We start from the raw sequence: 24100 nt of genomic DNA, 5'->3' as shown, positions 1-24100 counted from the left end.
GACGTTTCGGGCTTAAGCCCTTCTTCAGGAATGAGGAAGGTTTGTCCAGCAGGCTAAGATAAAAGGTAGGGAGGAGGGACTTGGAGGAGGGGCGTTGGAAATGTGATAGGTGGAAAGAGGTCAAGGTGAGGGTGATAGGCCAGACTGGGGTGGGGGCAGAGAGGTGGGGAAGAAGATTGCAGGTTAGGAAGGCGGTGCTGAGTTCGATGGATTTGACTGAGACAAGGTATTTCCCCTCCCCCCACCTTGTCTCAGTCAAATCCATCGAATTCAGCACCGCCTTCCTAACCTGCAATCTTCTTCCCGACCTCTCCGCCCCCACTCCCGTCTGACCTATCACCCTCACCTTGACCTCTTTCCACCTATCACATTTCCGACGCCCCTCCCCCAAGTCCCTCCTCCCTACCTTTTATCTTAGCCTGCTGGACAAACTTTCCTCATTCCTGAAGAAGGGCTGATGCCCGAAACGTCGATTCTCCTGTTCCCTGGATGCTGCCTGACCTGCTGCGCTTTTCCAGCAACACATTTTCAGCTACATATCAACATATCAAGCAAGTAATGATGTCCTTAGAATGCAGAGGGATTACCAAGGATGAGGGATTTCAATGAGCTTTGTTGGGTCCATTAGCACTATTGTCTTTGAAACAGTTAAGGTGACCTGATTATGGTTTTTGACATAATATGATTTTAGTGGAATGATTCTCCCTGCTGAGTAAGTTAGTATGTGGAAGCCATGGATTCAAAATCATTGGGAAAAGCGCTGAAGAAGAGAAAAGCAGTTTTTTAAAAGCACTAGATGCTTGTTGTGAGCACAGAATAAAATAGTCAGTCTTCAGAATGTTCAGTCTTCAGTTAGTTTTTAATGGGAGAGGATAAGTGATTTGGAAATCATTCAGTTGCGCAATTAAACTTTGCTTTTTTGAGCTGTTGATGAATGTCCAAAAGGATCAAACCTTTATCTAAGTTCTTAGAACCTATGCTAGCTTGAGTGCTTGATATCTGAACAGGATGACAGAAATAAACTATTTTCTTTTGAATGGTGTAGTGGCTAAACGCTGGGCTGGCAATGATATTCTGTGCTACAATTACACAGTCAAGTTAAACTTTGAGTTTTTTGAGCAAGTAACCAAAAACGTTGATGACAGCAGAGTGAAATACTTTGTTTTACGTGGACTTTAGCAAAGCCTTTGATAAGGTTCTGCACGGTTGACTAATTAGTGATGTTAGAGCACATGGGATTCAGGGATAAAGCATCAATTGGATACAAAATTGGCTTGACGGTTGGAGAATAGGGTAGTGCTGCAGGGTTGTTTCTCAGACTGGAGGCCTGTGACCAGTGGTGTTCCACAGGATTGGTACTGGGTCTACTTTTGTTTATCATTTATACAATCGATTTGGTTGAGAATTCAGGAGACATGGTTAGTAAGTTTGCAGATGACACTAAAATTGAGGGGTATAGTGGACACTGAAGAAGGTTATCTAAGATGACAAAGAGATCTTGATCAATTGGGTCAATGGGTGGAGGAGTGGCATATGGAGATTATTTTGGATAAATGGCATTGCATTTTGGTAAAATAAACAAGGGCAGGATTAATACAATTAATGGTAGGGCCCTTGGTAGTGGTGTAATACAGAGACACATAGGGATTCAGAAACATAATTCTTTAAAATGTGTGTCAAATGTAAACAGGGTGGTTAAGAAAGCATTTAGCACGTTTACCTTCAAAGCTCAGAGCTTTGAGTATAGGAGTTAGGACATCGTGTTGAGATTATATTGGATGTTGGTGAGGTCTATTCTGGAGTACTGTGTCTAGCTCTGGTTGCCCTGCTATAGGAAAGATATTATTAAATTGGAGAGGATCTAGAAAAGATTTACTAGGACGTTGCCAGTTAAGGATGATTCGAGTCATAAAGATCGACTGGATAGCTTGGACCTTTTTCACTGGAGCATAAAAGGTTAAGGGGTGACCTTACAGAGGTTTATAAAATATGAGGGGCATAGATCAGGTGAAGAGCAAGGATCTTTTACCGACGATAGTGGAATTCAAAACAAGGTGGAACATTTTTAAGGAGAGGGGAGAAAGATTTAAAAGGACATGAAGGGCAACTTTGCTTTTACACAGAGAGTAATATTGCACAGAGAGTGCAATAAACTGCCAGAAGAAGTGATGAATTCAGGTACATAGACCATTGAACGTTACAGCACAGTTCATCCTTTGGCTCTCGATGTTGCGCTGACCTATGAAATTATTCTGATGCCCATCTAACCTATACCATTCCATTATTATCCAGATGTATGTCCAATGTCAATTTAAATACCCTTAACATCGGCAAGTCTACCACAGTTGCAGACAGGCCGTTCCACACCCCTGCTATTCTCTGAGTAAAGAGACTACCCCGATATCTGTCCAAAATCTGTCACCCCTCAATTTAAAGCTATGCCCCCTCGTGTTAGCCTTCACCACCCAAGGAAAAAGGCTCTCACTGTCCACCCTATCTAACCCTCTGATTGTCTTACACGTCCCGATTAAGTCACCTCTCAACCTTCTTCTCTTCAATGAAAACAGCCTCAGTTCCCTCCGTCTTTCCTCGTAAGACCTTCCTTTCATACCAGGAGAAAGTGAGGACTGCAGATGCTGGAGATCAGAGCTGAAAATGTGTTGCTGGAAAAGCACAGCAGGCCAGGCAGCATCCAGGGAACAGGAGAATCGACGTTTCGGGCATAAGCCCTTCTTCAGGAATGAGGAAAGTGTGTCCAGCAGGCTAAGATAAAAGGTAGGGAGGAGGGACTTGGGGGAGGGGCGCTATGGTCTGGCGGTGGAGGAGTCCAAGGACCTGCATGTCCTTGGTGGAGTGGGAGGGGGAGTTGAAGTGTTGAGCCACGGGGTGGTTGGGTTGGTTGGTCCGGGTGTCCCAGAGGTGTTCTCTGAAACGTTCCGCAAGTAGGCGGCCTGTCTCCCCAATATAAAGGAGGCCACATCGGGTGCAGCGGATGCAATAGATGATGTGTGTGGAGGTGCAGGTGAATTTGTGGCGGATATGGAACTGTCCTTTGGGGCCTTGGAGGGAAGTAAGGGGGGAGGTGTGGGCGCAAGTTTTGCATTTCTTGCGGTTGCAGGGGAAGGTGCTGGGAGTGGAGGTTGGGTTGGTGGGGAGTGTGGACCTGACGAGGGGAGTCACGGAGGGAGTGGTCTTTTCGGAATGCTGATAGGTGAGGGGACAGAAATATATCTCTGGTGGTGGGGTCCGTTTGGGGTACTTTCATACCAGGCAACATCCGAGTATATCTCCTCTGAACCCTTTCCAAAGCTTCCACGTCCTTCCTATACTTTGGTCACCAGAACCGTATGCAATATTCCAGGTGCGGGCTTACCAGTGTCTTTTACGGCTGAAGCATGACCTCGTAGCTCCAAAACTCAATTCCCCTACCAATAAATGCCAAAACACCATATGTCTGCTTAAAAACCCTATCAACCTAGTTGGCAACATGCAGGGATTTATGTACCTGGACACCAAGATCTCTCTGTTCATCTACACTGCCAAGACTTTTACCATTAGCCCAGTACTCTGCATTCCTGTTATTTCTTCCGAAGTGAACTACCTTACACTTTTCTGCATTAAACTCCATTTGCCATTTCTCAGCCCAGCTCTGAATCTTATCTATGTCCCTCTGTAACACACAACATCCTTTGGCACTATCCACAATTCTGCTTACAACATGATCCATAAATCCACAAATTTACTAACCCATCCTTCTATGCCCACATTCAGATCATTTATAAAAATGACAAACAGCAGTGGCCCCAAAACAGATGATTGCGGCACACCACTGGTACATGAGCTCCAGGATGAACATTTCCCATCAACCACCACCTTCTGTCTTCTTTCAGGTAGCCAATTTCTGATCCAAACCACTAAATCACCTTCAATCCCGAAACTCCACATTTTGTGCAGCAGTCTATGTACATAGATAGACATAGACATAGAAAAGTCCAGCATAGAACAGGCCCTTAGGCCCATGATGTTGTGCCGAGACTTAATCCTAATGTAAAATAGATTAACTTAACCTATACACCCCTCAACTCACTGCTATCCATGTGCATGTCCAGCAGTCGCTTAAATGTCCCCAATGACTTCGTTTCCACTACCTCGCTTGGCAACACATTCCATGCATTCACAACTCTCTGCATATCTTGTGGAATCATATCAAATGGCTTACACCATATACACCACATCAACCGCTTTACCTTCATCCACCTGTTTTGTCACCTTCTCGAAGAACTCAATAAGGTGAAGCACGACCTACCTGTCACTATCCCTAATCAAATTATTCCTTTCCAGATGATTATAAATGCTCTTTCTTATAACCTTTTCCAAACCTTACCCACAACCAAAGTAAGGCTCACTGGCCTATAATTACCAGGGTTGTCCTGACTCCCCTTTTTAAACAAGGGAAAAATATGTGCTATCTTTTAGTCTTCTGGCACTACTCCTATCGACAATTATGACATAAAGATCAAAACCAAAGGCTCTGCAATGTCCTCCCTGGCTTCCCAGAGAATCCAAGGAAAACTCCCATCTGGCCCAGGGGTCTTATCTATTTTCAGATCTTCTGGAATTGCTAAAATCTCTTCTTTGTCAACCGCAATCCTATCTAATCTAGTAGCCTGTATCTCTGTGTTCTCACTAACATTGCCTTTTTGCAATGACGAAAAGTATTTATTAAGCGCTTCCCCTATGTCCTCAGATTCCACATACAACTTTCCACTACTGTCTTTGATTGGCCCTAGTCTTACTCTAGTTATTCTTTTACTCTTGATATACCTATAGAAGACCTTAGGGCTTTTCTTGATCCTATCTGCCAACAATTTCTCATGTCCCCTCCTGGCTCTTCTTAGTCCTCTCTTTAAATCTTTTCTGGCTAACTTATTACTCTCTAAATGAGTCATCACGCCTCATCCTTACATAAGCATTCTTCTTCCTCTTGACAAGACCTTCAACTTCTTTAGTAAACAACATTTACAAAATTTAAAAGACATTTGGATGGGTATAAGGATAGGAAAGATTAGGGATAAGGGCCAAATGCTGGCAAGTGGGACTGGTTTGGTTTGGGAACATGGTCACCATGGACTAGTTGGACCGAAGAGTCTGTTTCCAAGCTGTATGACTCTATGACTCTTTTACTCTATAATATAAAAGATCCTCTAACACTTCAAGAATCTAATTTAATTACCACTCACTTACTCTCAGTGAATTGCTCAAAAAGTTTCAATTAAATTACATAAAACATATCCATCCTTAGAGAGTTCTGATTAGTCCAAAAGTATTTTGATTACTTATAGACTTGTGACCTATCAGGTCCAAGGTGCATATTTCACATCAAACTGAATACTTACTAAATTAAAACAACTCTTAGTTGATTTGAAGTTGTAGGTGAACATTGTGCTGAATGAGCGAGATATTTAAATTTTTAAGTCAAAGCCCCGCGGCCAGTGAGACATGCAAACTCACTTGAACAAACCAAGTCCATTACCTTGATCTACTGAATTTCAACTCTAATAAAATTCATTGCACTGGGAGATTTGAAAACAAAATTAGCTTACCTGATTCCTCTCTGACATAAGGAACTCTATTTGGGTTCCTGGTAAACCAAGTTCAATGTAGGTTTTTACCAAACGGAGATCTGCACTGTTTCCTGCAGACAAGCAAAACAAGAACATTTTTGGTTAAGTTGATGGGTCTTTTTTAAAAGAAAAGTTTGCTTTACATTATGTTTGCTACATATGGACATTGCTGCCGTGGTTTAAGAAATCTGAAGATTTACCTGACTAAGCTCTAACTGGGCATTTTTCTCAAGTAATAAGGAAATCACCTAGTGTTCTACTACATTTTTCACTATTTAAGAACAAAGGCGAGCTTAGCCAACTCAAATACATAAAACTTTTGTATTTTCTTCAATGTACATTGCTCTGGTTATAAGTTTGCTCACTGAGCTGATAGAATTGTTCTTAGACATTTCATCACCATACTAGGTAATATAATCAGAGTGCCTCTAATCAAGTGTCCTGCTTGGTATTTGTATGTCTTGGCATGTTGTGGTGGGTGATATATATTCCAGCTCTGTTTCTGAGAGGTTGGTCAATGGGGTCCAAATTGATATTTTTTTTAAATGGAGCTTTGGTTTGAATGCCAGGCCTCCAGGAATTCCCATGCATGTCTTTGTTTAGCCTGTCCCAGGATGGATGTAGTCCCAGTCAAACTGGTGTCCCTCTTCGTCTATGTGTATGGATACCAGTGATAGTTAATCATGCCACAAGAACATAAGAAACAGGAGCAGGAATAGGCCGTCTGGCCCTTTGAGCCTACTCCGCCATTTAATAAGATCACGACTGATCTTTTCATGGACTCAGATCCACTTACCTGCACTCTCACCATATCCTTTAATTCCTTTATTGTTAAAAATTATCTTAGCTTTAAAAACATTTACTGAAGTAGCGTCAACTACTTCACTGGGCAAGGAATTCCATAGATTTACAACTCTCGGAGTGAAGAAGTTCCTTCTCAATTCTGTCCCTCTAATCTTGAGACTATACACTCTTGTCCTAGTTTCACCTGTCAGTGGAAACATCCTCTCTACTTCTATCTTATCTATTCCCTTCATAGTTCTATATATATTTCTATAAGACTCCCCCTCATTCTTCTGAATTTCAATGAATATAATCCAAGTCTCCTCAGTCTATTCTCATAAGACGACTCCGGAATCAACCTAGTGAACCTCGTCTATACCCCTTCTAGTGCCAGTATATCATTTCTTAAGCAAGGAGACCAAAACTGCGCACAGTCTTTTGATGGCTTGTTGGTGCTCATGTATCCTGGTGGCTAGCTTCCTGCCTGTTTGATCAATGTAATGTTTGTTGCAGTCCTTGCAGGGTATTTTGTATATGACATTCGTTCTTCTGGTTGTTGGTACACGGTCCTTTAAATTTATCAGGGCTATCAGTGTGGTAGTAGGTTTGTGGGCTACCGTGATGCCTAGGGGCCGGAGTAGTCTGGTCCTCAACTGAAAGATGTCTTTGATGTATGGCAGAGTGGCTAGAATCTCTGGGCATGTTGTGTCTTCCTATTTAAGTCTGCTGTACAGGAATCAGCAGACTGTGCTTATCGGGTACCTGTTGTTCCTGAATGCGTCGTATAAGTGTTTTTCCTTGGCTTCTCATAGTTCCTGGGTGCTGCAGTGTTTTGTGGCTCGTTTAAATGGTGTCCTGATGTAGCTCAGTTTGTGGGTGTTAGGATGATTGCTCCTGTAGTCAAGAATCTAGTCAGTGTATGTGGCACTGTGGTAGATGCTGGTCTGCAGCTCTCCATTGGCTTTTCACTCTACAGTGATGTCTAGGAAGGGGAGTCTGTTGTTGTTCTCTGCCTCTTTGGTGAACTTTATACCAGTAAGGATGTTGTTTATGTGTTTGTGGGTTTATTCTAATTTGCTGCGTTTCGTGATGACAAAGGTGTAATCCACATAGCGGACCCAAAGTTTTGTCTGGATGGTGGGAAGTGTTCGTTCTAACCTCTGCATAACTATATTGGCTATAAGCCCTGATATTGGTAATCCCATAGGTATCCCATTGATTTGTTTGTAGATCTTGTTGTTGAAGGTGAAGTTATATATTCTGGCATTGACCGATTCACTGCCATGGTAAAGCAGCCGCATCAATCCTGCCAAATACTTATGATCAAAATCTGGGGATTTGTACCAAAATTAGAACAGCTGAACTATTGCATTCACTCCTCAGCTGATGAAACAGTTCCACATTGAACATGAGTTGAAAGAAGCGCTGATGGTGGTAAGGATTCAGAGTCTGCTCTGGATGGGGATTTCAATATTCCTCACTAAGAATGACTAAACTGGCCAAGTCCTACATTTCATAGCAGGTGGTGAGGGAAACAAGGGGGAAATTCTACTTAAACTCACCCACCAATCTACCTAGCAGAAATGCTATGAGTCACCACGCACAGTCCATATACCTTGACAAGATTCCATCTTTACACTGGGCACATCCTCTATCCTACAGTGTGGCACAATTACAGTAGTAATAAGGATAGATTTTGAACAGAATTGTGCATTCATGAAGCATTTTAGGTAATCAGCAGCAATAGAATTGTATTCAACCACAATCTGTAATCTCATGGACCAATATATTCCCCACTGTACCACTACCAGCAAGTCAGGACATCAACCCTGGTTTAATGAAGAATGCAGGGGGGCATGCCAAGAGCAGCACCAAGAATACGTACTCACCAATGAGGTGTCAATCCAGTGACACTACAGCAAGTAAAGTTTGTTTCCCCCCCCAGCTCTCATTTATGGAATATGAGCCTTGCTGACGAGATCAGAATTTATTGCCCAGTGCTAATTGCAGTGGTGGTGGGGACTCCGAGCTAGCTGGTTGAACCATTGTATTCTTTGGGGTGTCGGGACACCCTCAGTTCTGTTAGGAAGTGAATGCCAGGATTTTGACCCAGCAGTGGAAGAACAGCAACATATTTCTACATCTCGATGGTGAGTGGTTTGGAGGGGAACCTGCAGGTGTGGCATTCTCATACATCAGCTGCTCTTATGTTGTAAAGGTCACATGTTTGAAAGGTTTTGTCAAAGAAGACGTGGAAGACATGGTGAGTTATCCCAGTGAACCTTGCATATGAGGATCTGAGTACAGGAGCAGAATGTTGTGCTGCAATTGCACAGAGTCTTGGTGAACCTTGGTACTGTGTGCAGGTTTAGTCTCCTTATTAGAGCAGAAACTGACCTCGACCAGCTGTATCTTTATAAATTACATGGTTACAATTGCAGCTCTGTGGCTCGGAATTATTGAGCGAGTAATTCGCCTCCAGTCACCCCAGAGCATGCTCACCAATTTCAAGGCAGAAGTGTATAGAATACCCTCCACCTGCCTGCTTGAATGCAGCTGTGATGAGACTCAAGAAGCCAGAAGTCATCCAGGATAATGCAGGATAATGCATCTTATACACTGTCAACACTTACTTCCTCTACCAGCAGCACACAGTGACATCAGTGTGCATCTATCCAAGCTTGTGATCTTATGTCGGGATAGGGGTGGGAGGGAACACTATCAGCTGCAAGTTCCCCTCAAAGCCATACACCACCCTGACTTGGAAGTATATTGATATTGCTTCATCATTACTGGCTCAAACTCCTGGAATTCCCATTCTAATAGCACTAAGGGTATACTTACACCATATGCAGCTCACAACCAGCTTCTCTAGGGCAAATAGAAATGAATAATAAATACTGGCCTGTTCAGTGATACTGACATCCCACGAAAAAAAAACAAAAAAGAAAATCTGTACAAAGATTTGATGCTTGCATGCTCCTTCATACAAATGTGAAAGAAGGCAAGTAATTCAATAAGAATCAGTGTGACACTACAAAGTATGAAATGGCACAGCAACGAAATATTACAGTTTTAGCTTTCGTAGAGCAGATTAGCAATTGTAATACATTTTAGTGTTTAAATAAAAAGATGAGACTTCTCAAATGTGTCAACTAAATTACATTTTCTCATTTATGCATGATCATTTAACTTAATTATTTCATCATAGTTTGCAGTAAATATTGACTACGTAGGAGAAAAATAAAGTTCTTTCATTATTGAAGTGTTCATATTGGCTGAATTCAACTGATTAATAAATTAATATTTACTTTGAAAACAAATATTATTTTAGGAAATTCAGCAGGTGTTCAGGAGACTGTATTTTATGTGAACTTCTAACCTGCGTTCCCCGAGAGATCCACGGAATTCCCCATTACCTCATTTAACAAATGTTACTTCCAGCTCCTTGGTGTATTAATGCTACAAGTTACCAAGAAACAGTTTTAAATTCAAATAAAATCTAGAACAACCCAATTCTGTTGTCTTGAACATCCTAATTCTTCCAATCCTGTTTTAGAATTTTGTGTCAGAATTCATGTATTACTTTTCAAAAACATTTTCGTTTTCTGCTGTAATCTAAATTAACTCTATGTTTAAACTTCAAAAATTCTTGCTTGCTCATTTTATATTTTCAAGTGCAAGTCAACATTAAGACTAATTTTTGAAATGCCCAGACCATTACGCAGCCATTGACATGCAAAATGAAAGAAAATGTTTTTCTGAGGCCCAAGGCATGCATTAACTCAGTCACTGTTTAAATTGACATTTTTAAAATAGAGATTCAAAATAATTTAGGTTTTTTTTGTTGAACCCCGAGCCCAAATTAAATGTCACATCAGAATGACGATCTGCCACATCTGATCTCCCAGTTGGCACTATTTTGAAAAGGAGAAATGAAACATCATGTCTGAATCTATATTAATTCCTCAACCAGTGTCTTTAAAAATGTTGGTCGTCATATTGCTGTTTATGGGACTTTGATGGGCTAATTAGCTGCTGTATTTTCCACATTATGATGACATTAATTGGGCACTTTGGGATGTTCTAAGGCTGTGAAAGACAGCATTTAAAACAATCAGAATGGATCAAAATAAACCAATTAGAAAATAACTAGAGTGGAGATAGATAGCAAAGACATTATTACACACATTTCATAAGGTACTACAGAAACATGGAAAATAAGTGGAGAAGTAGGCCATTCAGCCCTTTGAGCCTGTACCACCAGTCAATCTGATCAGGCAATTTCAGTATCCCACTCCCACTTTCTCTCCTTGATCCCTTTAGCAGCATGGGACATGGCCAGCTTCCTTCTGAATATATCTAGCAAACTGGCCCCTACAGCTTTCTGTGGTAGAGAATTTTGCAAGCCCACAACTCTGAGTGAAGAAATGCTTCCTCAACTCATTCCTAAATAGCTTATCCCTTTTTAGAAAGTGATCCCTAGTTCTAGACTTTTCCCAACATCAGGAACATTCTTCTAGCATCTAGTTTGTCCAGTCCTATGGTCTTAGAGATATACAGCACAGAAACAAACCCTTCGGTCCAATGTGTCCATGCTGACGAGATATCCTAAATTAATGCAGCCCCATCTGCCAGCTTTAAGCCCATATCCCTCGAAACCTTTTCTATTCATAAACTCATCCAGATGCCTTTTAAATGTTGTAATTGCACCAGCCTCTACCACTTCCTCTGGTAGTTCATCCTTTTATTTGACCCTGTGTATGAAAAAGTTGCCCCTCAGCTCCTTTTTAAATCTTTCCCCTCTCACATGAATCTATGTTCTCATGTTTTGGATTCCCCACCACAGGGAAAAGAAACCTTGGTTATTTACCCTATCCATGCCCTTCGCAATTTTATAAACCCCTATAAGGTCACCCCCTTAGCCTCTGACACTCCAGATAAAATAATCCTAGCCTATTCAGCCTCTCCCTATAGATCCAAATCCTCCAACCCTGGCAAAATTGATGTAAATCATTTCTGAACCCTTTCATATTTCACAACATCTTTTCTATAGTGGGAAGATCAGAACTAAGCACAGTATTCCAGAAGTGGCATAACCATTGTCTGGTACAAAGTTAAAAATCACACAATGGCAACTTATAGTCCAACAGGTTTATTTGGAATTACAAGCTTTCTAAGTGCTGCTCCTTCATCAGGTAGCTAGTGGGAATGTCTGGACATCCGCAACATGATCTCCCAATTCCCATACTCAATGCACTGACAAATGAAGACAAGCATACCAAACACCTTCTTCACTGGCCTGTCTACCTGCAACTCCACTATCAAGGAACAATGAACCTGCACTCCAAGATCTTTTTGTTCGGCAACACTCCCAGGTCCTTACCATTAAGAGTACAAGTCCTGCCCTAATTAGCCTTTCTGAAATGTAGCATCTCACATTTATCTAAATTAAACTCCATCTGTCACTCCTCGGCACATTGTCCCATCTGATCAAGGTCCCATTGTACACAGAAGTAACCTTTTTTGCAATCCACTACAGCACCAATTTTGGTGTCATTTCCAACATTATTAACCATATATCCTATATTCATGCTCAAATCATTTATGTATGTCCCATCTGGATTTCATATATTTGTGTGAGATCCCCTGTCATTCTTCTAAATTCCTCGATCCAGTCTTCCTTTATATGTCAGTTCTGCCATCCTGTGAACCTTTGCTGGACTCCCTCAATAGCAAGATTGTCCTTCCTCAGACTAGAAATCCAAAACTGCACACAATACTCAAGGTGTGGCCTCACCAAGGCCCTGTATAAATGACCATTGTTCTAGAAGACTAAAGGATGTCTAGATATGCAGGATAAATGTTACACCTATATTGAAGGAGATAAACTGTCTAATATGGACTAGTCAACTTAACTGGAGTAGGAAAAAAAAGGAACACATACTGAAGGGAAAAACAATTGAAAAATATCTACAAAGTCGAAAATACAATAACGAATAACAGGAATAGATCACAAAAAGAAATTCTTGCTCAACCAAATCCTGAGTCAGTTGAAGAGGTAACAGAAAATGGAGACTAGGATACCAATTAAGTAACAGAATCATGAAGTAGTCAGAGCACGCAGGGTTGGGATAACCAGCAGAATGGATTCCAAGCTGACTGAAAGACTGAAAGCAGAAAGTAGGGATAAAAGGTAACAATTTGGAATGACAGAAATTGGGAAGCTCCAGTGTAAGACCAAGCTTATCAATAAGTCTATGAAAGACTTCTAAATAAAAATTACATATTTAAATTGCAAACACCAAACAGAGACTGCATGAATGCAACAAAATGAAGGATGGCATTAATGCACTCAAAGAATGGATAAACATTTAGGGAATTAAGATTTAATATTACAGCTAAGAAAAGTAAGATGATCTCATATTACATGGTAGAAGAACAAGGGGTGTTGGATACAAACTCAGCAATCTTCTTATTAACCAGCACCTATGTGATCAGGAGTGTACTAGATGATCATATATTCCAGTTGATCAATGTAAAAACACACAAAGTAGCAGAAAAGTAATGCAGGGTGTACACACACCACTGTTATAACTTTATTTACAGTATAAAATAACTTAACAATGCAACTTTGCTTTAAATAAAACTTAACAGCAAAGAGCCTTCTCACTCACACCCTCTTTTTAGTTTTTATTTTTACTGAACTTCTTATATCTTTATTTTTCTACTATGATTTAGTACTTTTGAAAATCTGTAATGCTGGACTTGTTATTTCTTCATTTTTCTATTTTATCCTCCTAAGAATTTGTATTCAAGAATCTGTACCTTTGTACTTAAGATGGTGCCCTAAGTGGCAACTTGTAAACGTTTCACTGTACTGATGTGAGTATGTGACAACTAAGATAATTCTAAATCTCAGCTGATTACTCAGACATCACTGATATTGCAATAATACGGTAAAACCCCTGTCTTTTGAGGTATATACTTTTTGCTGATTTATACAGTGTTCAGTTCATAAGAATAGCTTTTGCTGTACACCATTTATTAATTTGCCTCAGAACTTACAATACAGGGAAAGCAAACCAAGCACCGAGTTTTAATTCTAGTATAACAGAACTTGCACAAACTTTGCGCAGTGCTGATTGGGATACAAACAAATGCCTGATGGACTATACCAGCAAAAAATGAACAGATTGGAATAAGAGAAAGCTAAAGGTTGATCTATACAAGCCCTGCAAAGTTTTTCAAGGTTTTTAAAGAGAGTAGACAAATGGTGTTTTTATACTCACAGGAAAGACCAAAATAGAAACTATTAAATTGGTTCTCAAGAAATAAAAAGGCAATTTAGAAGAAACAATGTGATGCAAATATCCAACTTCCAAGGAATATTGAGACATATCGTGTAAATGTATTTAAGAGGAAGCTAGTTAAGCATACAAGGGAGAAAGGAGTAGAGGATCATGTTGGTAATTAGGTGAGGGAGGATAGAAGGTTACTTTAAGCAGAAAACCAGCATCAACTGGCTGAACTAACAGAAGTTTGAGCTATATATTCTATGCAATCCAAGTTCTTTCTTTTGAACATCTGCAGGGTAGAACAGTGCATTGCAGAAGTTTTAATACATGGCATGCTTATTAGAAGATTTTTAAAAGGAATAGCAATAGCTTCTTTGATACACAATGACTTGGAGTTTCCAATGGCAGCACTGTTCCAATTCATGATTGAATTAGCAATCAAGAATGGTTAACACCAAATCAATGCTTTAGCTCTGCATTAATGTCGATCTGAAAATGCACAAGCTAAATAAAATCTGTAACAATAAAGTGCTGCTAAATATTCATGAACAAATGTAACATATGTATGAAGATGGGTGATGCATGAAATAAGAAAATAAAAGCTCATCATGTTTAGAACCTCATTAGCAAAAGTAAGTAGAAATAAATTACTCAAACTGAACATTTCCAGTCAGCACAAGGATATTAAGATATGGGATGTATTTTGATGGTATTTCATTACATCAACACAAAATACTTGATCATTTGGTAAGGCAATGTTGAAATAACTTATGGAATTTTGGGCAATGGGCTCTGGTCCAAGAGAAGCATCATGGGCCATTAATTCCTAAAATCATGCCGTTTTACAAAGGGTCTGGAACTGAACTTATTTCCACTGGCAAATAAATATATAGCTGAGCACGATGAGCATTTTAAAGTTGAATAACAAAGGAAAAGAAAGTCTTTCAAATAGTCCTTTCACAGCAGATCAAATCTGTCTGGGAGAAGTCACAGCACAGAAACAGATAAGAGAATAGGTTTAAGCATAGCCTTGCTGTAAATCTACAATAGTGAGTAGAGTGGGTTCTTTCTTGATTATATGTTTTTAATTGGGATCTGTCTCTTGATTAAATTTTAAAAATATAAGCCATATGGTAATAAGGTTGGCCTGGAGCAGAGTTTTGTAGAGCAATAGGACGGAGCTATTTTCTGGGTCTGCAGAAGGAGCAAAATGGCCTTTAGTAGAGTGACATGCTCTTCTTCCCGAATGTGAGTATTTCAGGAGAGTTTAAGGGTTACTGAGGATTATATCTGCAAAAAAATGTCATTAGTTGCGAATCCTGTCATATTGAATGGATTGGTTGGAGCAACAGTTAGAGGTAATGAGGAATTTAAAGAGCTGGGGGTGTGATCAATAACAGTTATAAAAAGGGAGAAAAGCCACAAATACAATCAGGTAGATGGGTTTACAGAAAGGTAGGAGAAGTAGGTGGATAGTACAGGAGTCTTCTGTGGCGATCCCCATTTCAAACAAGTATGCTGTTTTGGAAAATGTTGGGGGTGATGGACTTTCAGGGGAATGTAGCACGAACAGCCAAGTTTCTGGTATCAATACTGGCTCTAATGTAATGAGGGGTTCCATGCGAAAGATTGTGATAGAGGACTCTCTATTCAGGGGCACAGACAGATGTTTCAGCAGCCAGCAACGAAAGATCAGAATAGTGTGTTGCTTCACTGATGCCAGAATCAAGGGAGTCTCAGAGAGGATGCAGAATGTTTTCAAGGGGGAGAGGGTCCAGCAGGAGGCCACTGTACACATTGGATCCAACAACATAGGAAGGGAAAAAGGATGAGATTCTGAAGGGAGAAGAGAGAGAGAGTTAGGCATGAATTTAAAAAGGTCTTCAAGGGTGGTAATATCTGGATTACTACTGATGCTACGAGCGAGTGAGGGTAGGAATAGGAGGATGGAGCAGATGAATGCATGGCTGAAGAGCTGATGTATGGGAGAAGGATTCACATTTTTGGATCATTAGAATCTCTTCTGGGGTAGAAGCGACCTGTACAAGAAGGACCGATTGCACCTGAATTGGAAGGGACTGATATGCTGGCAGGGAGATTTGTGAGAACTAGTAAGGTGTGTGTGTGGGGGGGAGGGGGAACCCAAGGAGAAAGTGAGGTAAGAGATCAATCTGAGACTGGTACAGTTGAGAAAAGAAGCAAGTCAAACAGTCAGGGCAAGAAGGAACAAAACAGAGAACAAGGTAAGACTGATAAATTAAACTGCATTTAATTTAATGCAAGAAGCCTAACAGAGAAGGCAGATGAACTCAGGGCACAATTAGGAATATGGGACTGGGATATCATAGCAATTCCAGAGTCGTGGCTCAGGGATGGACAGGATGGCAGCTTAATGCTCCAGGATACAAATGTTACAGGAAGGACAGAAAGGGAAGCAAGAGAGGAGGGGGGAGTGGTGTTTTTGATAGGGGATAGCATTACAGCTGTACTTAAGGAGGATATTCCTGGAAATACATCCAGGGAAGTTCTTTGGTAAGAACTGAGAAATAAGAAACCTTATTGGGATTGTATTATAGACCCCCTAATAGTCAGAGGGAAATTGAGAAACAAATTTATAAGGAGATTTCAGTTATGATAGGGGATTTTAACTTTACAAACATAAACTAGGACTGCCATTGTGTTAAGGGTTTAGATGGAGAGGAATTTGTTAAGTATTACAAGAAACTTTTCTGAGTCAGTTATGTGGATGTAACTACTAGAGAAGGTGCAAAATTTGATCTACTCTTGGGAAATAAGGCAGGGCAGGTGACTTGAGGTGACAGTGGGGGAGCACTTTAGGACCAGCGACCATAATTCTATTGGTTTGAAAATACTGATGGAAAAGGATAGACCAGATCTAACTAATTTGAAGGAAGGCTCATTTTGACAGTATTAGGCAAGAACTTTCAAAAGCTCTTGGGGACAGATATTCGCAGGTAAAGGGACGGCTGGAAACTGGGAAGTCTTCAGAAATGAGAGAACGAGAGTCCAGAGACAGTATATTCCTTTAGGCTGAAAGGAAAGGCTGATAGGCGTAGGGAATGCTGGATGACTAGAGAAATTAAGGGTTTGGTTAAGAAAAAGTAGTAAACATATGTCAGGTATTGACAACATAGATCGAATGAATCCTTAGAAGAGTATAAAGGCAGTAGGAGTATACTTAAGAGGGAAATCAGGAGGACAAAAAGAGGACATGAGATAGCTTTGGCAAATAGAGTTAATGAGAATCCAAAGGGTTTTTACAAATTCATTAAAGGACAAAAGAGTAACGAGGGAGAGAATAGGGCTGCTCAAAGATCAGCAAAGCAGCCTTTGTGTGGAGCCGCAGGAGATGGGGGAGATACTAAACGAGTATTTTGCACCAGTATTTACTGTGGAAGAGACATGGAAGATATAGAATGTATGGTGACATCTTCAAAAATGTGCATATCATAGAGGAGGAAGTGCTGGATGTCTTGAAACACATAAAGGTGGATAAATCCTCATGACCTGATCAGGTGTACCCTAGAACTCTGTGGGAAGCTAGGGAAGTGATGCTGGGCCTCTTGCTGAGATATTTGTATCATCAATAGTTACAGGTGAGGTGCCAGAAGTCTGTAGGTTGGCTAGCATGGTGTCACTATTTAAGAAAGATGGTAAAGACAAGCCAGGGAACTATAGACCAGTGAGCCCGACGTCAATGGTGGGCAATTTGTTGGAGGGAATCCTGAGGGACAAGATTTACATGTATTTGGAAAGGAAAGAACTGATTAGGGATAGTCAGCATGGCTTGTGCGTGGGAAATCATGTCTGACAAATTTGGTTGAGGTGCCAGAACACTGGAGATTGGCGAATGTGGTACCATTATTTAAGAAAGGTGGTAAGGACAAGGCAGGGAACCGGTTAGCCTAACGTCAGTGGTGAGCAAGTTGTTGCAGGGAATCCTGAGGGTCAGGATTTGGAAAGGCAAGGACGGATTAGGGATAGTCAACATGGCTTTGTGCATGAGAAATAGTGTTTCATGAACTTGATTGAATATTTTGAAAAAGTAACAAAGAGGATTGATGAGGGCAGAGCAGTGGACGTGATCTATATGGACTTCAGTGAGGCATTTGACAAGGTTTCCCATGGGAGACTGGTTAGCAAGGTTAGGTCTCATGGACCTCACAGCGCCAGAGACCCGGGTTCAATTCCGGGTGGTGGTGGAGGGTTGTTTTTCAGACTGGAGGCCTGTGACCAGTGGAGTGCCACAAGGATCGGTGCTGGGTCCACTACTTTTCATAATTTATATAAATGGTTTGGATGTGAGCATAAGAAGTATAGTTAGTAAGTTTGTAGATGACACCAAAATTGGAGGCAGAGTGGACAGCGAAGAAGGTTACCTCAGATTACAATGGGATCTTGATCAGATGGGCCAATGGGTTGAGGAGTGGCAGATGGAGTTTAATTTAGATAAATGCAAGGTGCTACATTTTGGGAAAGCACATCTTAGCAGGACTTATACACCTAACGATAATGTCCTCGGGAGTGTTGCTGAACAAAAAGACCTTGGAGTGCAGGCTCATAGCTCCTTGAAAGTAAAGTCACAGGTAGATAGGATAACGAAGGTGGTGTTTGGTATGCTTTCACTTATTGGTCAGAGCATTGAGTATAGGAGTTGAGAGATCATGTTGCAGCTGTACAGGACGTTGGTTAGGCCACTTTTGGAATATTGCGTGCAATTCTGGTCTTCCACCTATTGGAAGGATGTTGTGAAACTTGAAAGGGTTCAGAAAAGATTTACAAGGACGTTGCCAGGGGCTGTTTTCCCATTAACGCCAAAGGCTGAGGGGTGACCTTATATGAGGTTTATAAAATCATGAGGGGCTTGGATAGGATAAGTAGATAAGATCTTTTCTCTGGGTTTGGGGAGTCCAGAGCAAGACGGCATAGGTTTAGGGTGAGAGGGGAAAGATATAAAAGTGACTAAAGGGCAACCTTTTCACTCAGAGTATAATATGTGTATGGAATGAGCTGCCAAAGGAAGTGGTGGAGGCCAGTACAATTACAGTATTTAAAAGGTATCTGGATGGGTATTTGAATAGGAAGGATTTAGAGGGCTATGGACCAAATGCTGGCAAATGGGACTAGATTAATTTACAATATCAGGTCGGCATGGATGAGTTGGACTAAAGGTCTTTTTCCGTGCTATACATCTTTATGACTCTATGACTGTGACTAGTTCTGCTGTAAAGCAGTATGTGACAAGATTCAAGTGAGCGATTGTGATAGATAACACAAATCAGGGGCACAAACAGGCATTTCTGTGGCTGTGAGCAAGACTCCAGATGGTATGTTGTGAGTGTCAAGCTGTCTCATAGCCATTGCAGAAAATTCTCAGAGGAGCGTGAGTAACCAGAGGTTGTTGTACACATTGGTACCAACAACATTGTGTATAAAAAGAGATGAGGTCCCGCAGAGTTGCGGAAGTTAGGAAAGACCTCAAGGGTAGTAATCTCTGGATTACTCCTGGTGCCAGTTGCTAGTGAGAGTAGGAATAGGAGGGTGGGGCAGATGAATGTGTGGCTGAGGAGCTGGTGCACAGGGTAGGGACTGTGATTTTTAAATCATTGGGATCTCTTCTGGGGGTAGATGTGACCTGCACAAGAGGGATGAATTGCACTTGGACTAGAGAGGGATCGAAATCCTGGCATGGAGATTGGCTAGAGCTACTCAGGAGGGTTGAAACTCATCTGGTGGGGGTGAGGGGGTGAAACCCTAAGCAGTAAGCAGACAAAAGAGAAGGTTAAGGCTGGTACAGAAGTTAAAGAGAGGAAGTTAAATAGATAAGGCAGGCAAGAGCACAGCAGAGAACAAAGGAAGACTGGTGATTTAAATTGCATTACTTTCAATGCAAGAGGTCTGACAGGGAAGGCAGATGAACTCAGATATGAATGGGAATATGATACTGGGATTTCATAGCTATTACAGAAACATGATAGAGGAAGGGAAGGGACTAGCAACTTATTGCAAAGGTACATGAGGACAGAAGGATAGAAGCAGGGGAAGAGAAGGAAACAGAGGAGGAGCAATGGCATTCTTGAAAACAATCCAGTATTACTTAGATGTTCCTGAGGAATCATCCAGGAAAGTTATATGGGTGGAACGGAGAAATAAGAAGGGGGTAATCACTTTAATGGGACTGTATGACAAGCCCTGCAGTAGTCAGAAGGAAGTTGAGGAACAAATATACAGAGAGATTGCAGACATTTGTAAGAATAATAGGGTTGTAATTGTAGGGGATTTTAACTTTACAAACACTGCCCATGGTGTTAAGGGCTTGGATAGGGAGAGATTTGCCAAGTGTATTCAAGAAAACTCTCAATCAATACGTAGATGGACGTGGTAGAGAAGGGGCAAAATTCTACCTCCACTTAACACATAAGGCAGGGCAATTGACTGAGCTGTTAGGAGGGTCATGTTGGGACCAGTGACTGTAAAAGTCTGGGAGTGGCATGGTGGTTCAGTGATTAGCACTGCTGCCTCACAGCGCCAGGGACCTAGGTTTGATTTCAGCTTCGGGCGACTGTCTGAGTGGAGTCTGCACATTCTCCGTGTCTGCGTGAGCTTCTTCCGGGTGCTCCGGTTTCCTCCCATGGTCCAAAGATGTGCAGGTTAGGTGAACAGGCCATGCTAAATTGTCCGTAGTGTTCAGAGATGTTTAGATTAGATGCATTAGTCAGGGGAAAATGTAGAGTATTGGGTCTGGATGGGATACACTTTGAAGGGGCGGTGTAGACTTATTGGGCGGAAGGGCCTGTTTCCACACTGCAGGAATTCTAATTAAAAATTTAAAAATTCTGTTAGTTTTAAAAGAGTGATGGAAAAGGATAGGTCTATTGACAAGATAACGTCCTAAATTGGGACAAAGCCAATTTTGATGGTATTAGGCAAGATCTTTCAAAATTGGGGGAGACTGTTCACAGGTAAGATGATGTCTGGTAAGTGGGAGGCTTTCAAAAGCAGGATAACAAGAGCTCAGGGTCAGCATGTTCCTGTTAGCGTGGACAGCAAGGCTGAAGGAGTAGGGAACACAGGATGACTACAGATACCAAGGCTCTGGTCAAGACAAAGGAGGCATACGTAACGGATAGAAAGCAGGGATCAAGTATAGGGACGGTAGGAGTACACTGAAGAGGGAAATCAAGAGGGCAAAAAGGGGACATGAGATAGCTTTAGCAGACAGGATAAAGGAAAATCTCAGAAGATTCCACAAGTAAATTAAGTGTAAAAGAAAGAAAATAGGGCCCCTGAAAGATCAATGAGGACATATACGAGTGGAACCACAGGAGATGGGTGAAATCCTAAGCGAATATTTCAAATCAGTATTTACCTTGGAGAAAGTCATGGAAGGTAGGGAATTTAGAAAAATAAACAATCTTGAAACGAGTCCACATTACAGACGTGGTAGTGCTGGAGGTCTTAAAATGCATAAAGGTAGAAAAATCCCAGGGACCTGATCATGTATATCTCAGCATGTTGTGGGAAGCTAGGGAAGAAATTGTGGGGCGAAAGTGAGGTCTGCAGATGCTGGAGATCAAAGTTGAAACTTTATTGCTGGAACAGCACAGGTCAGGCAGCATCCAGGGAACAGGAGATTCGACGTTTCGGGCACAGGCCCTTCTTCAAGAAATTGTGGGGCCCCTAGTGGAAGAGTTACAGAGATGGTGGATGAATATTAGTGCATAAATCAAAATCTACCTTCCGACAGCAATTTCATTCCACGAGGGATAGAAATTAGATTAGGTTCCCTACATTGTGGAAACAGGCCCTTCCGTCCAACAAGTCCACACCAACCCTCTGAAGAGCAACCCAACCAGACCTTTACCTCTACATTCACCCCTGACTAATGCACCTAACACTACGGGCAATTTAGCATGGCCAATTCACCTAACCTGCACATCTTTGGACTGTGGGAGGAAACCGAAGCACCCGGAGGAAACCCATGCAGACACGGGGAGAAAGTGCAAACTCCACAAAGACAGTTGCCTGAGGCGGGAATTGAACCTGAGTCCCTGGTGCTGTGAGGCAGCAGTGCTAACCACAGAGCCACCGTGCCATAGGAAAGAGGCAGATTCTTCATTGAAAAACAAAAAGTAGATTACACTGGGAACAGTTAGCTACATGTGAAAAAAGAAACCCAAGAAATGAAAAGGAGGTGAAAGTCCTCAGGTGTTTTCACTCTAATAAGGTGGGACACACAAAGTCACAGTATTGGTGGTTTAGGAAAGGCACTGGGATAAAGAATGTGGTAAAAGAAGCAGTGATTAAACCAGTGGGATTAGTTGAGTTAGTTAAGGAAATATCAAAAGTTGTCAAGGAGCTGCAGGAAAGTGCACGGCCTAGTTACAGGCTGTATAGTGAGGTGGTGCCCGACCTGTACAAAGACTACCTCTCTCTGGGTCAGGTTTGCTCAGGAAGATCAGAGGAAGAAGGTAAAGAAGTTAAAATATTGAGAGATGTGGAAGCTAGTCAGTCTTTAATTTTAAGAGATGAAAGTATTTGCACTCTTTCTGAAAGAGTGGAATAGATGGAGAGGGACTTAGCCCCTGTGTAAGATTAGATTGGAAAGTTCACTTAAGACTGGGGAAGTGACAAGTGGGAGTGATTGAAAGTGTATCTATTCCAGGCATACAATTTGTTCTTGGAAATGACCGAGCAGAATCAAAGGTGGGAGTGATGTCCCTCGTAGTGGAGAAGCTGAAGGAAAACTAGGGAACTGAGGAGTTAAAAGGAAAATACCCTGGAATTTTTCCTGGACGGTGTGGTAACAGAATCCCACAGTTGTAAGTTAAAGCAAGAAGGGAAAACCAAAGAGAGAGACGAAGGAGTCGAAGTCCAGTTAGTTGACACCCTGTTTGGTGAAACGGTAGAGGAAAGACCTGAACAGACACAGGATCAGGCAGAGGAGTTAAATTCTGAAATATTACTGGAGTTACAACAAAAAGATAAGACAATAAAAGATTTACATAATAAAACCTACTCAGAAAAGGAATCAGAATGTATTCCCCAGTGTTATTATCTCAAGGGTCGAATACTATGGTGAAAATGGAGAACTTGGCAAGTTCGTGCAGAGGAGAAAAGGGCAGAAGTTCACCAGATTGTGTTGCCAATAGCATACTGAAAGGAGGTATTACAGGTTGCACAGTAGGAAGTCATCTAGGAGTGTGGAAGACTTAGATTAAGACACAAGAGCACTTCTATTGGCCTGGATTGCAAAAAGATGTGGTTGAATTTTGCCCTAACTGTCATACATGTCAAATGTTAGGAAAGCTACAGGCAGTAATAAAACCAGCACCTTTGAAAAGGGAACCAAAGAGAAAAGGCATTAGTTACTGCCCAGAGTGAGGAATTAAGTCCAAAATTTGGATTTTGATGTACCTTGGAGTAGATTGACTAATGAGGAGGTCCTGGAGGAATAGGAGAGGGTAGTAAGCTCTTGGTCTCAGGATCAGAGATCTGAGTTAACAGGCCTTGTTACAGCAGTATGGGGACATAGGTAGAAATAGAATGGGGAGGACAAATAGGGAGCATGTAGGGAGTACTGTCCAGATAAAATAACACCCCTACAGGCTTAATTCTCTCAAAGCAGTACAGGTACAGAAGGAAGAGGAAGCGATACTCCAAGACATCATCGAGCCGAGTAAAACTGAATGGAGTTCACTGGTTGTGTTAGTTTCGAAGTCTCATGGTGCTCAATGATTCTGCATGAATTATCGGAAAGTGAAAACCTAACTGAATCAGACTCCTACCTAATTCCATGGCTGGAGAAAAGCGTAGGAAAATGTTGGACAATCCACTTACATCACAAAGTTCAACTTACTGTATGGTTACTGGCGAAGAGCACAAAATAAGTTTCTGTGCTTATAGTTTCTGGGATTGAGTTTAAGAGCTGCAAGGTTATGCTGAAGCATTAGAAAGCCCTGGTTAGACCACGCTTGGAATATTGTTCAGTTCTGGTTGCCTCATTAAAGGAAGGATGTGGAAGCTTTAGAGAAGGTGTAGAAGAGATTTACCTGGATGCTGTCTGGACTGGAGGGCATGTCTTATGAAGAAAGGTTGAGGGAGCTAGGGCTTTGCTCATTGGAGCAAAGAAGGATGAGAGGTGACTTGATAGAGGTGTATAAGATGATGAGAGGCATTGTCAGGGAAGCTAGCCAGAAACTTTTTTCCCCAGGACAGAAATGTCTATCACAAGAGGGCATAACTTTAAGGTGATTGGAGGAAGGTTTAGGGGAGATGTCAGAGGGAGGTTCTTTACAGAGAGTATTGGATGCACGGAATGCACTGCCAGCAGTGGTGACAGAGTCAGATACATTACAGACTTTTAAGCGACTC

The 24100-nt window shown here is 41.5% G+C and overlaps 1 protein-coding gene across 5 annotated transcripts in view; it reads right to left on the bottom strand.

Annotated features, from left to right (window-relative positions):
• Positions 1 to 24100, bottom strand: part of fam135a (family with sequence similarity 135 member A) — a 310864-nt gene that overhangs the window by 40249 nt on the left and 246515 nt on the right. For all 5 annotated transcript variants that reach the window (XM_043681729.1, XM_043681723.1, XM_043681738.1 and 2 more), the window contains one exon: positions 5604 to 5695. In XM_043681729.1, the coding sequence (XP_043537664.1) occupies positions 5604 to 5695 (92 nt within the window). The remainder of the gene's footprint in view (positions 1 to 5603; positions 5696 to 24100) is intronic.

The sequence above is a fragment of the Chiloscyllium plagiosum genome, chromosome 3 (assembly GCF_004010195.1).
Source record: "Chiloscyllium plagiosum isolate BGI_BamShark_2017 chromosome 3, ASM401019v2, whole genome shotgun sequence".
Taxonomy (NCBI): Eukaryota; Metazoa; Chordata; class Chondrichthyes; order Orectolobiformes; family Hemiscylliidae; genus Chiloscyllium; species Chiloscyllium plagiosum.
The sequence above is the reverse complement of the archived record's forward strand: the minus strand, read 5'-3'. Positions and strand labels throughout refer to the sequence as shown.